General features: G+C 40.3%; 2 protein-coding genes and 2 pseudogenes across 4 annotated transcripts; 2 read left to right on the forward strand and 2 right to left on the reverse strand.

The window, feature by feature from the left end:
* Window positions 1-9: 9 nt before the first annotated feature.
* Window positions 10-2,142, reverse strand: LOC108837938 (alpha-1,3-mannosyl-glycoprotein 2-beta-N-acetylglucosaminyltransferase-like; annotated as a pseudogene).
* Window positions 2,143-2,271: 129 nt separating this feature from the next.
* LOC130506488 (amino acid transporter AVT3C) lies at window positions 2,272-3,848 on the forward strand. Its single transcript, XM_057001148.1, has one exon. The coding sequence runs from the start codon at window positions 2,369-2,371 to the stop codon at window positions 3,689-3,691; it is 1,323 nt and encodes a 440-aa protein (XP_056857128.1). The 5' UTR covers window positions 2,272-2,368; the 3' UTR covers window positions 3,692-3,848.
* LOC130506489 (uncharacterized) lies at window positions 3,813-5,071 on the reverse strand (annotated as a pseudogene).
* A 35-nt stretch (window positions 5,072-5,106) lies between these two features.
* On the forward strand, window positions 5,107-8,346 carry LOC130506487 (probable galacturonosyltransferase 3). 3 transcript variants are annotated; one of them, XM_057001144.1, is made up of 8 exons: window positions 5,107-5,246; window positions 5,381-5,427; window positions 5,533-5,635; window positions 5,731-5,862; window positions 6,038-6,169; window positions 6,248-6,582; window positions 6,686-7,637; window positions 7,724-8,346. In XM_057001144.1, exons 1-8 carry the CDS (start codon window positions 5,214-5,216, stop codon window positions 7,997-7,999), a joined length of 2,010 nt encoding a protein of 669 aa, XP_056857124.1. In that variant the 5' UTR covers window positions 5,107-5,213; the 3' UTR covers window positions 8,000-8,346. The 3 variants fall into 3 exon arrangements, with proteins under 3 accessions (XP_056857124.1, XP_056857123.1, XP_056857125.1); XM_057001143.1 differs by having other exon boundaries at window positions 5,109-5,246; window positions 6,023-6,169; XM_057001145.1 differs by lacking the exons at window positions 5,107-5,246; window positions 5,381-5,427; window positions 5,533-5,635 and having other exon boundaries at window positions 6,027-6,169.
* Window positions 8,347-11,524: the final 3,178 nt, after the last annotated feature.

Below are 11,524 nucleotides of genomic sequence, written 5' to 3' on the forward strand. Positions count from 1 at the left end.
TGTATTTTGTTAAGGAAAGTCTTAGATGGGTCAAACTATAGCAATTGAAATTAATAAACGGATATAAGGATATGCCTTTGGCCACTTTGGTGATAGCTCATCCCAAGTCGATCTCTTCAGCATCCACCCCAGGCCAGGGAAAAAATCTGATCGGTAAAGTGCATCTGCAGATTATTTTAGCTTATTAGCATGAGCAGGACATAACGAGATAATGGAAGAAAGGGCAAAGAAAGAAAGCGGAGAAGGATCTTACAGGGGTCATGCACAAACTGCTTCTGCCCATTATCATTCCAAGATGAAGCCGCCATAATGGTTCTAATACATGTTTGCACCCAGATAAGAATGAGAAGTAGTAAAAAAGAAATTACTTAATATGCTCAGCAGGAAAGCTTCAGTAGGTAACATACTCATCCCTATCCATGAGATTAGCTGCAGCCTCAAAGTAATCGAAGAAGTCTGGAGCAATTTCCATATCATCTGTTAAAGAGACAGAAAACCCCTTAAGCAATAGTGGAGAGCAGTAAGTTAGAGTAAGGGTGAAAGTTTGAAAAGCCTCACCTTCTAGTATAATCACTCGGCTAAATTTATGTTTGTAAAACAACTGGTCTAGTGCCCACTTGTAGTGACCTGGATTAAAAAAAAAAAAAGTATATCAGTCATGCAGCTGAAGGGAGGCAGAGAAAGGAGAAACAAGTCCTTACGTGCAATTTTATAGTAGGCAATAAGTTCGCCAGGCCTTTCGGTGACCACTGGTTCAAAATCTAAGTGCTAAAAAGGGGGAAACGAGTCACCATCTCACTTATCTACATGAGGGAGAAACATCAAACACTAGATTCAGATTTACCTGGATATACGTTAGTTGATTATAGCTCAAAGCCTTGCTCTTGACGGCTTGATTAGATCCATCCTGAGATATAAAGAGAGGGTATTTTGAAGCAATGGGAGTTTGATATCTGTTGGAAAAAAAAAGAAAGACAGAAATATAAGTAAGTAGAGAGTTGGAGTAAGATAAAAGAGTTAAAAGAGATTAGTAACCGACTTTAGAACAGAATTGACAGTCCGTTGAAGATAGTCAGCACGACTGCAGGCCATAATCACAACAGCTGCCAGAGGCACCTGCTAAATAGAAGAAGAAGAAGAAGGAGATTTTTATAGCAAGTGACAGCAAGTGCCAACAAAGAAGAAAAGGTATACAGACCTGTCCACCTTCAGTGAGCTTTGCTATCCCTTTGCCTGAGAGAATAAAAAAAAAGAAAAAAAGAGGAGAATTACTAGCAAAATTCATATAAAGAAAAAGAGAGAGTTTTAGGGTAACGAACTTTCAAAGGTGTGGATAAGATCCTTAAGCTGCACGAGTTGTTGGTCCTGGCGGTTCTTCAAATCTACAAGATGATACCCCCCGGAGAAAGGTGAAGTTTGACAAGTGGGGAATGAGAAAAGAAGGATGAGACTGAGATTACCTTCGAGAGCGAGAATCCGAGACTGTTTAATGCTAACTTGATCAATAAGGGATCGCAATTGACTAGTACAATGGTTCTCCGACTCCAGCTGCAGATGCAAAAAAAAGGTTCTCCATCAAAACTCAAATATTTGTTATATTCCACAGCAGGGCAGAGGCAACCCCCAAGTAACGAGAAATGCATAAGTAAAGATTAAAAACAAATCACAAACGCAATGGTCTCAGCAAAACATTGAAAACCAAAAAAAAAAAGAAGAAGAAAAAACATACAGCGGAACCAAGGCGATCTGCATACTGGTGATTGCGTCTGGAAAAGCCTCATCTAGTGGAAAGAAAAAGACACACACACTTTTACTTAAAGATGGCTTAGAATTTTACGACTAGTGAGTGATACAAATCTCATGAGAGAGATCCATCCAAATCCAAATCCAAATGTAGCTGAGGGATTTAGATATAAGATTCAGACCTGGATGTAGATGAACATGAAAGCTGCCGGTATGAGAAGAAATCTCAAGTCACAAGGAACCCTCGCCATTTCTCTTACCAAGCTGAGGGAGGGAGGGAGGGAGAATCAATCAATCAATCGATCGATCGATCATCAAGCGATGCGATACGAGGAGGTTGTCTTGCCGCCGGGAGCTCTCTCAGCTATCCTACTTGTTTGTTTGTTTGTTTGTTTGGAACGATGTCGTTTGGGTTTGTCAAATTGAACGGTGTCGTTTTCTTGTAATGGATGTATGTACCCATTAATTAATTAACGGTGTCGTTTCGGACTCCACCAAGTCGACACGCAATTCATCCAATTATCTTCTGTCCTCCATCTCATCTTTGCTATCTCCTCCTTTGATTGATTCAGAAGAAGAAGCCTTTCTGCTTCCTGCTTCCTTGTCCATTGTTCCATTTTATCGGATGGGGTTTGCCAAGCAAGATTCTAGCTCCTCCTCCTCCTCCTCTTATACCCTTAAAATGCCACCACCTCCTAGGGAGGACACGCCTCTTCTCGGCAAAGGGCCTCCTCTTTCTAGCCAGTTCAAGACCTTCGCCAACATCTTCATTGCTGTCGTCGGCGCTGGTGTTCTTGGTCTTCCTTACGCCTTCAAGCGCACCGGATGGCTCATGGGCGTCCTCCTTCTCCTCTCCGTCTCTGTTTTGACCCATCACTGCATGATGCTCCTCGTTTATACCCGCCGCAAGCTCGACTCTCTCAACGGTGGTTTCTCCAAGATCGGCTCTTTTGGTGACCTTGGCTTTGCCGTCTGCGGCTCCCTCGGCAGGCTCGTCGTTGACCTTTTTATTATTTTGTCTCAAGCTGGCTTTTGTGTCGGCTATCTTATCTTCATCGGCACTACTCTAGCTAATCTTTTCGATCCTGATTCCCCCACCAGTCTCAGGCATCAGTTTACACGCCTCGGCTCTGACTTCCTCGGAGTCTCCTCTAAGAGTCTCTACATCTGGGGATGCTTCCCCTTCCAGCTTGGTCTCAACTCCATCAAGACCCTCACTCACTTGGCCCCTCTCAGCATCTTCGCCGACGTTGTTGATCTTGCCGCTATGGCCGTCGTCATTGTTGAGGATTCCATGATTATACTCAAGCAAAGGCCTGACGTTGTTGCCTTCGGTGGTATGTCCCTCTTCTTCTATGGGATGGGCGTGGCCGTTTATTCTTTCGAAGGTGTTGGAATGGTATTGCCTCTTGAATCGGAGATGAAAGACAAGGACAAGTTTGGCAAAGTCTTGGCACTCGGCATGGGATTCATCTCTTTCATATACATAGCCTTTGGTTTCTTAGGTTACTTGGCTTTTGGTGAGGACACAATGGACATCATCACCGCTAACTTGGGGGCAGGACTTATCAGTTCTATTGTTCAGCTGGGACTCTGCATCAACCTCTTCTTCACCTTCCCCTTGATGATGAATCCGGTGTTTGAGATAGTAGAGAGGCGGTTCTCGGGTGGGATGTACTCTGCGTGGCTGAGATGGCTGCTAGTATTGGCAGTGACTCTGGTGGCTCTCTTTGTGCCAAACTTTACAGATTTTTTGTCATTGGTGGGGAGCAGCACTTGCTGCATCTTAGGGTTTGTGTTACCTGCTTTGTTTCATTTGCTGGTGTTCAAGGAAGAGATGGGGTGGAAGCAATGGAGCCTGGACATGGCAATAGTGGGACTGGGAGTGGTTCTTGCTGTGTCGGGAACTTGGAGTTCCCTGAGTGAGATCTTCTCGGTCAAAGTGTAATTTAATGTGAGAGGTTTCTCACTTGTGTCCAATTACGTGTGACGTGTGAACCATTATATATGTGTATAGGGGTTGTGGTTTAAGAGAATCTGAAACTGTGATTGTAATTGTATGTTGATGATGGTTGGAATAAAAGACATGAGCGCTGTTTTCTCTATATGTAGTAGATACAAGCACAAATTACAAATGTGATAAGTCTTATAAAAAAGAGAGAGAGAGAGAGAGAGAGGGTCAAGTAAAGCATTGATTTTGTATAACAAAGTGTTGAGTGTGGTCCTTCCAGGAACCACCATGTTCAAGATGCCTCTCGAAGAAACAGAGCTCACCGTGGGACTTGATGGTGAGGGCGGAGATGCTTCTGGTGCCATAACGACCCTGTGAGATACACGAGTAAGAGTGGATGAGAGAGTTAAGAAAGGAAGAGGAGAAAAGAAAAGAAAGGAAAGGAAGGGGGTGATGTTACAGGAGGTCTAGGAATGTCGACGAAGATAGAGCTGAGATGGTATTCAATCTCTGGAGTGAAAACGGGAGGCAGGACAGGTTCTTGGTCCTTGAGAGTATCAGTCATCACCTCCTCGACCATAGTCATAAGGGGGAATTCAACACCTTGGTTTTGGGTGAGAAGGTGATTGAAAGCGTCTCTCAACCTGAGACACTGCAAGAGAAGAGCAACTGAGAGGAGGGAGGGAGGTGGAGAAGTAGAAAAGAAGGAAAGGAAGGAAGGTAACCTTGGGCCAAGGAGAGTCGAGGTTGGCGTTGGAAAGGACATGGATCCCTGGAGAGACAAGCGTAACGAGGTGCTGCTTGTCACCGTGGAGTGGGCGGTTGGTAATGTAAAACATGGATTTGGACAAGACATGAGCGACAACGAGGTTGAAGCCGTTGTAGAGAGAAGCCTCCTTTTCGATCTCCTGGGCAAACTCGGCAGGGCTCTTTTCGCTCTGCAAGTAACGAAGAGGGAGATGTCCGCGGGATTTAGCATCGGGGATGGAGGAGGTCTCCCTGAAATTGGTGAGGAAAGCGATACGGCCATTCCTGCTGCAACCGAGCCACGTCCCACCGCCGACGAGGTCTCTACCTCCAAGCGTCTCTCCGTCTTCCCACCAACGCAGCGCCTCCGTTTCCCTTTTACACAAAATATTATTAAAAAAGGGATTTATTATTAATAAAGGAGGAGGCAGGGAGGGCATCAAATAAAATCAAACCAAGTAAACCTGTTGTGATATTCATCTCTATTCAGAAAGAGAAGAAAAGGGTAAAGCGGATGCGATTGCCACGAGAACACTGCTATGCACATGCTTCTCTCTCTCTCGCTCTCTCTCTCTTCTAAAAGAGGGAAGAACAAGGAAGGCTTTTTAGAAAGAAAAAAAATAAGTCAAAGTCGTCTTATAGTTAGTTAAGGAGTGCGTGTGGTTTTTCTTATCGCGGAACGGCAGCACGTGCACGTTTCAAAAACCGCTCGACTGATTTGCCTTTTTTTAAGAAAGTTCGGATTCTCACAGTCGCAGGGGAGCAGATCCAGATGATGATGATGTCGAGATGCTTCTTATGGCTGGTACCTTCTTCTCTCTCTCTCTATCTCTCTCGTTAATGTATATGATTATCTCTGCCAGAGATCTGATAAGAGTGGTGGTACTTAGCGATTGGTTTATGGTTTTTTTTTTCTGGTTTTGGTGGAGACAATTGCAGGTATTGCTAAATCATGTGGGTGGAGCCATTTTAGAGTCACAAGCACCGTAATGAATGAATGATTGATTGATTGATTCATCTTCCTTTTCTTTTCAACTCTTTTCTTCTTCTTATGATGATGGATGGGACTTTCCTTTCATTTTGTTGTGCAGCCACCGAGAACTTCAAGCTTACCGAGATTGTCCTGGATGTACTACTACTACTACTACTAGTGCTTCCTCTGTTTCTGCACTTCACTACGATCCAGATCTCAAAGTATTTGCTTCTTTCTCTCCTCTTTATCCAATAATCCTTTTTTTTTTGTGTGTGTGTGTGTGTTTTTAAAATCATTAGTATCTTCATTCATTCAGGATGTGAACATAGTTGCCACCTACAGTGACCATCACGGTAACATACGCCTTGGTAGTGTCAAAATGGGACATCTTTCATCTTCTTGGCTTTTCGACAATCCTCTTCGCCCCAACACCAATCCTTCTTCTCAGGTAGCTACCACTCTCAATGGAATAGACTTCGTTTGTTCCAACCCCAACCATGTCCTCCTCATCTTCTTATGAGAGATATTCATCCCTCCTAGAAGCCTACAAACATCTTTTTTGAGATTTCCTTGGATTTATCCTTTTTTTTTTATTTAAATGGAATTAGCTAGTGATACCGCAGGATTCATTTCAAAATGATTCTACTAGAATGGAAGAGAATGCTGCAACTTATTCTACAACTAATCAGTCTGGTGAAACCGATAACCATTTTCCACACATGGAGTTTACAAGCCCTGCTAAACTCAAGCGTCAGGTGATCTCTCTTTCACATACCCCCTTCCTTCTTTTGACTCGAATTGTAACATTAGTATATTTTTGTATACCTTTTCAGAGTTTACGTCAGGAAAGGAGAGCTCAACGGACTCTCGACCTGATCCAACATGATAAGGAATCTGATCACCAGATGCAAGAAGCTGCCATTCACAAGTCTATCACCTTTGAAAACTCTGTCGTTGGCAAATACAGTATTTGGAGGAGAGACTATGAGAGCCCCAACGCTGATGCTATCTTGAAGCTTATGAGAGACCAAATCATTATGGCTAAAGCATATTCCCATATCGCCAAATCCAAAAACGCTACCAATCTCTACCTTTTCTTGATGCAGCAGAGTAGAGAAAATCAACGTGTTCTGGGTAAAGCAACATCTGATGCTGACCTTCCTTCCAGGTACTTTACTTTTTTCACATTCTTCTGGTCTGTATGGGTTGTTGGTGAACCAGCTATCTTTTGCTGTTTTTTTTTTCACTTCTGAATCCCTTTTGATCGCTAGAGCGCTTGAACAAGCAAAAGCCATGGGCCATGCTCTCTCTCTGGCAAAAGACGAGTTATATGACTGCCATGAACTTGCTAAGAAGTTTCGGGCCATGCTTCAATCCACTGAACGCAATGTAGATGGACTGAAGAAAAAGGGCACCTTCTTAATTCAGCTGGCCGCCAAGACATTTCCCAAGCCATTGCATTGCCTCAGTCTCCAGCTTGCGGCTGACTATTTTCTTCTCGGTTTCAATGAAGAGGAGGATGGAGTCAAAAAGGATGCCAAGTTTGAAGATCCTTCTCTCTATCACTATGCCATCTTTTCAGATAACGTCCTCGCAACATCAGTCGTAGTCAACTCCACTGTCCTGAATGCAAAGGAACCGGAGAAGCATGTGTTCCATATAGTAACAGACAAATTGAACTTTGCTGCAATGAAGATGTGGTTTCGCGTCAATGCTCCTACTGATGCCACGATTCAAGTTGAGAACATCAATGATTTTAAGTGGCTCAACTCCTCTTACTGCTCTGTTCTACGGCAGCTTGAATCCGCAAGGCTCAAAGAATACTATTTCAAAGCAAATCATCCTTCCTCTATCTCTGCTGGCGCAGACAATCTCAAGTATCGAAACCCAAAGTATCTATCGATGCTGAATCATCTGAGATTCTACCTTCCTGAGGTGTATCCGAAGCTGGACAAGATCCTGTTTCTTGACGATGACATTGTGGTGCAAAAGGACCTGGCACCTCTATGGGAAGTAGACATGCAAGGAAAAGTGAATGGAGCTGTAGAGACGTGCAAGGAGAGCTTCCACAGATTTGACAAGTACCTCAACTTCTCTAATCCAAAGATCTCAGAGAATTTCGATGCGGGGGCTTGCGGTTGGGCATTTGGCATGAATATGTTCGACCTGAGAGAGTGGAGGAAAAGGAACATCACAGGGATATATCATTACTGGCAAGACATGGTACAAAAGACAATTTAGCTAGCTTTCGTGTGATAGAAATGTTTCAGGTATATATGATCTAATGTATAATGTGAAAACTTGAACAGAATGAGGATAGAACGCTGTGGAAGCTGGGTTCGTTGCCACCGGGGTTAATCACATTCTACAACCTGACATATGCAATGGAGCGGAGCTGGCACGTGCTGGGGCTAGGCTATGACCCAGCGCTCAACCAGACAGCTATAGAGAATGCAGCAGTTGTGCATTACAATGGGAACTACAAGCCATGGCTGGGTTTGGCGTTTGCCAAGTACAAACCTTACTGGTCTAAGTACGTCGAGTACGATAACCCTTACCTCCGTCTATGCAACATAAATGAATGAATGAATGAAGAGGTTGGGCTTTGGAGGAGTAGATCACACGAGGAGACGAGAGCATAATACATATTTTTTGTTTTAGTATACCATAGGAACCAATCAAGAGAGGGCGAGGATAAAAATAAAATCAATCGTTCTATTGTTACTTTTAGTATTAAGTTTCTGAAGCGTAAGATCATCTTTTTCAGTCACAAACAAAAGAAAAACAACTTGCAATCAAGGACAATAGTGAGCCCAAAGCTTTGTGTACGAAAGCTCATCCTTCTATAAGCTCAGAACTGTTTTTTTTTTGTAACTAGCTCAGCTCAGAACTGTTGCCTGTTGGTAATGTATGTGTTATATAGGTTTGCCTCTGTCTCGTTTTTCAGTGAACTCAAAAATGAGTGTATTTTCAATGGCTTTTTTTATTTTTTACTCAAAAATATTTCAAATGTATTTTATTATTAATTTAAATATTTTTCTTATTTAACAAAATTTACAAATTTTTACCTAAATACTGTTTCATTTTAACTAAAACTTCATTATATACATAAGTTTAGTTTCTAAAAAAATACAAAGATTTATTTAAACTTATAGTTATAATATAAGAATATTAAAAATTTGTAAAATTATAAAACATAAATATTAGTCCTTTAGGTGTAATATAACTATTAAAATTATAAAGAATAATTTATAGATGAAAAAGTTAACACTGAAATGAAGTTTTGAATACTGTTCAAAATTTAAAAACATACTATTTGTAAACTTATTTTTCCTTCGAAATGGTACACAATTGGAAAAAGTTTTCTTTCCTTTTATTTGTCTTGCCTCAAAATGATAAAAATTAAAAGTTATTGGAAACTGTTTTAGAGTAACCCTAACAGAAAGTTCTCAAACAAAATATTTAACTATATGAATGATTGTATATATAGATATCTGTATTTTATTAAAGAAATTTCGAAACCATAAGACATTTTGAGAAGGAGTTCTCATGATTTTGAGATTTTCAAAGCAAAATTTAGTTAAATGTTTAATTTATATGTTTTGAGAACATTGTTCTTGACATCTCGTAAGAACTTTCCAACAATCATGTTCTTAGCTCCTCGCTTGTTATCTTGGATGCGCAATCATATAAACTATAACATATAAACTATAAACTATAAACTATAACATAATTTCATAATTTAATAATTTTTACAAAAAAACATAATTTAATAATACATGCTAGCGGGAAGATGCTCCCACGAATTAGGGGATGCTCTCTCTCAATAGATAAAAAGATTAGATTCCTGCTAAAAGTCTTCTTTAGCTCCTGAGACAGATATCACACGTCGCTTTGGGATTCACGATCTCATTGTATTTGTATCTACTACTTAAAACACATCTACTCATACTACCAAGTCTGTGAAGATGATTGAGTTAAATTGCTAATTGTTTGCTTGGCCCCATGCATCTACGAAGGGAGAAAGAGAGGGAGTCTACAATCTCGCAATTTATCAACAAAAATTAAAAGGAAGGTTTCTGACTATTCTGGTCCGTAAGAGAGGAGCATCTGAAATAATGATCTCATGTTTAAAGTATTAATTTTTTATATCTGACACTTCAAAAGAAGGCTCAATTAATTGTTAGGGTGTTGACTTTCTGTTTAATTATTAAAGAGCCTTCTGATGTCATCCAATCATACACACTTTCTTCTTTTCTTTATACACCTCAGACGTAATTATTTTGGTTAACTATATATAGAGAACCGTAGATATGTGTGGTGCGTTCATTAGTGGATTTGGAATACGCTTTATAAGCAGCAAAATAGATCTTTGAGAAATATATTTAGATTGAAGATTAGGCTCGTTGCAGTGTACAATTAAAACAGAAGAACAATAAACCATATGCGTTAGCTAGATTATAAAAGTGAGATAATGACAGGTTGATGATGTCACATGGAGGAAGATTCAGACAGATTCATCATTGATCTCTCAACTCACCCCAACTATGCAAACTATTCAATATTAATTTATCATCTACTTGTTAATGCTTTGGGAACAATACTTTTGTGCAACGCACGTAAACGAGAGGATGCCAAAAACAATAAAACCAGATATTATTGAGCTTTGTCTACGCTTTTTGTTAATTATAGATGATTAAAATTTGATAGTATTACTCGCATGAGACTTCTCGAACGAGCAATTAAAGATGATTAATTATAGCTTTGTCTACGCTTTTTATCTTTTTGGCATCAACCGGCTTAACCGCATAAACACTTTGTAGTTTGTACAAATCTGCTTTCATTTTTAATGATAATTCACATATTTTTTTTTAAAAAAAAGAGGAATCATTTAAAACACACAAGAAGCCAATAAAATTTCAACCAAACGCTCTTGGCTACTCTTGATCATAAACTCACTTGGATCAATAATTTTCAAAATAATCATATACAAACAAAAGTTACATGAGAGGTGAGGTAAGAGAGGATTGCTTGTTCAATTGCGACATGACATGTCAGATGTCCCTTTTGGAATCTTTCAGGTGTATATTTATTTATTTAAGTCATTTGTATCTTGAAAGTTGAAACCCTAGCTTTTGTTGCTTTAATCCAAAAACAATTAATAAAGGTGAAAAGAAAGTACATATAGGAGCCGATCGATCGAGTGGGTTGCTTGATACTCTCGGACCTGACTACTGCATTGGACAAACGAGTCATCGGAGATTCAGGAGACTCGGGTAGGTAATTTGAATAGTAAAAGAAGAAATGTGATTATATATGGAAAAGATTCTACACGGTCTAACATTCTACCAGAAAAAAAGATTGTACACGGTCACAACCAAAGATTCCTTTCATCCATCTCTTTTCCTAGATCCACTTATGATTGATTCTTTCAAGCAAACAAAGATTATCTCTCTCACTCAATCTTTTGATAATATACTTGTAACTGGATATGGATTAGTAAAGATTCAAATGATACATGTGATGATGAGGTCGGCTCACACAATTAATTATAAATAAGAAGGGGTTTGACCTTGTGAGCAAATTGGGTTTTTATTTAGCTTCTGACTTATCTCATTTTGGCAGCTCTCTTATTAATTTAATTTCTTCCTTTTAGCAATAACAATCAATAAAGGGTGTGGGGGAGCATCTTTGCATTGATGTGTAGAAGAGAGAGGTGAGAGAAAGAAGCTCCCAGCCACTACTCCCGATGCAAGGCGCCCTTTCCCCGAGATCTTAAAGTCTGCCGTATTTTCTCGCCGCTTCCACCGCAAGAACCATCGCCAGTATACCGCCGATAACCTAACTTCCTCCTTTCAAAAATTCCTTCGGTCAAATGGTAGATCAAGACATGGTATCTCCACATATGAGCTCTCTCTGCTACGACAGGCAGTACTTTTCAAATTTTGAAGCAGTAAAGATATCATCCAACCTAAACTAAAGTCGGCTCTCCTGGTTCTACTTTACCTCTTATTGAGGAGAATCTTCGCAATCTCTAACAGCAGCACATCATATCTCCGAGTACTCACAAAACTCAGGAGCCATCTCAACATTTCTTATGGCGCATAAAT

This window comes from Raphanus sativus, unplaced genomic scaffold (assembly GCF_000801105.2).
Source record: "Raphanus sativus cultivar WK10039 unplaced genomic scaffold, ASM80110v3 Scaffold3295, whole genome shotgun sequence".
Classification (NCBI taxonomy): domain Eukaryota; kingdom Viridiplantae; phylum Streptophyta; class Magnoliopsida; order Brassicales; family Brassicaceae; genus Raphanus; species Raphanus sativus.

Excerpts from the sequence above, each read along its gene's own strand:
- LOC130506487 (XM_057001143.1), top strand. The coding sequence starts at position 5,214 with ATGATGATGATGTCGAGATGCTTCTTATGGCTG. Across the intron at positions 5,247-5,380 it reads CGAGATGCTTCTTATGGCTG|GTATTGCTAAATCATGTGGG; the intron begins GTACCTTCTTCT and ends AGACAATTGCAG. Across the intron at positions 6,170-6,247 it reads CTGCTAAACTCAAGCGTCAG|AGTTTACGTCAGGAAAGGAG; the intron begins GTGATCTCTCTT and ends ATACCTTTTCAG.
- LOC130506488 (XM_057001148.1), top strand. The coding sequence starts at position 2,369 with ATGGGGTTTGCCAAGCAAGATTCTAGCTCCTCCTCCTCCTCCTCTTAT.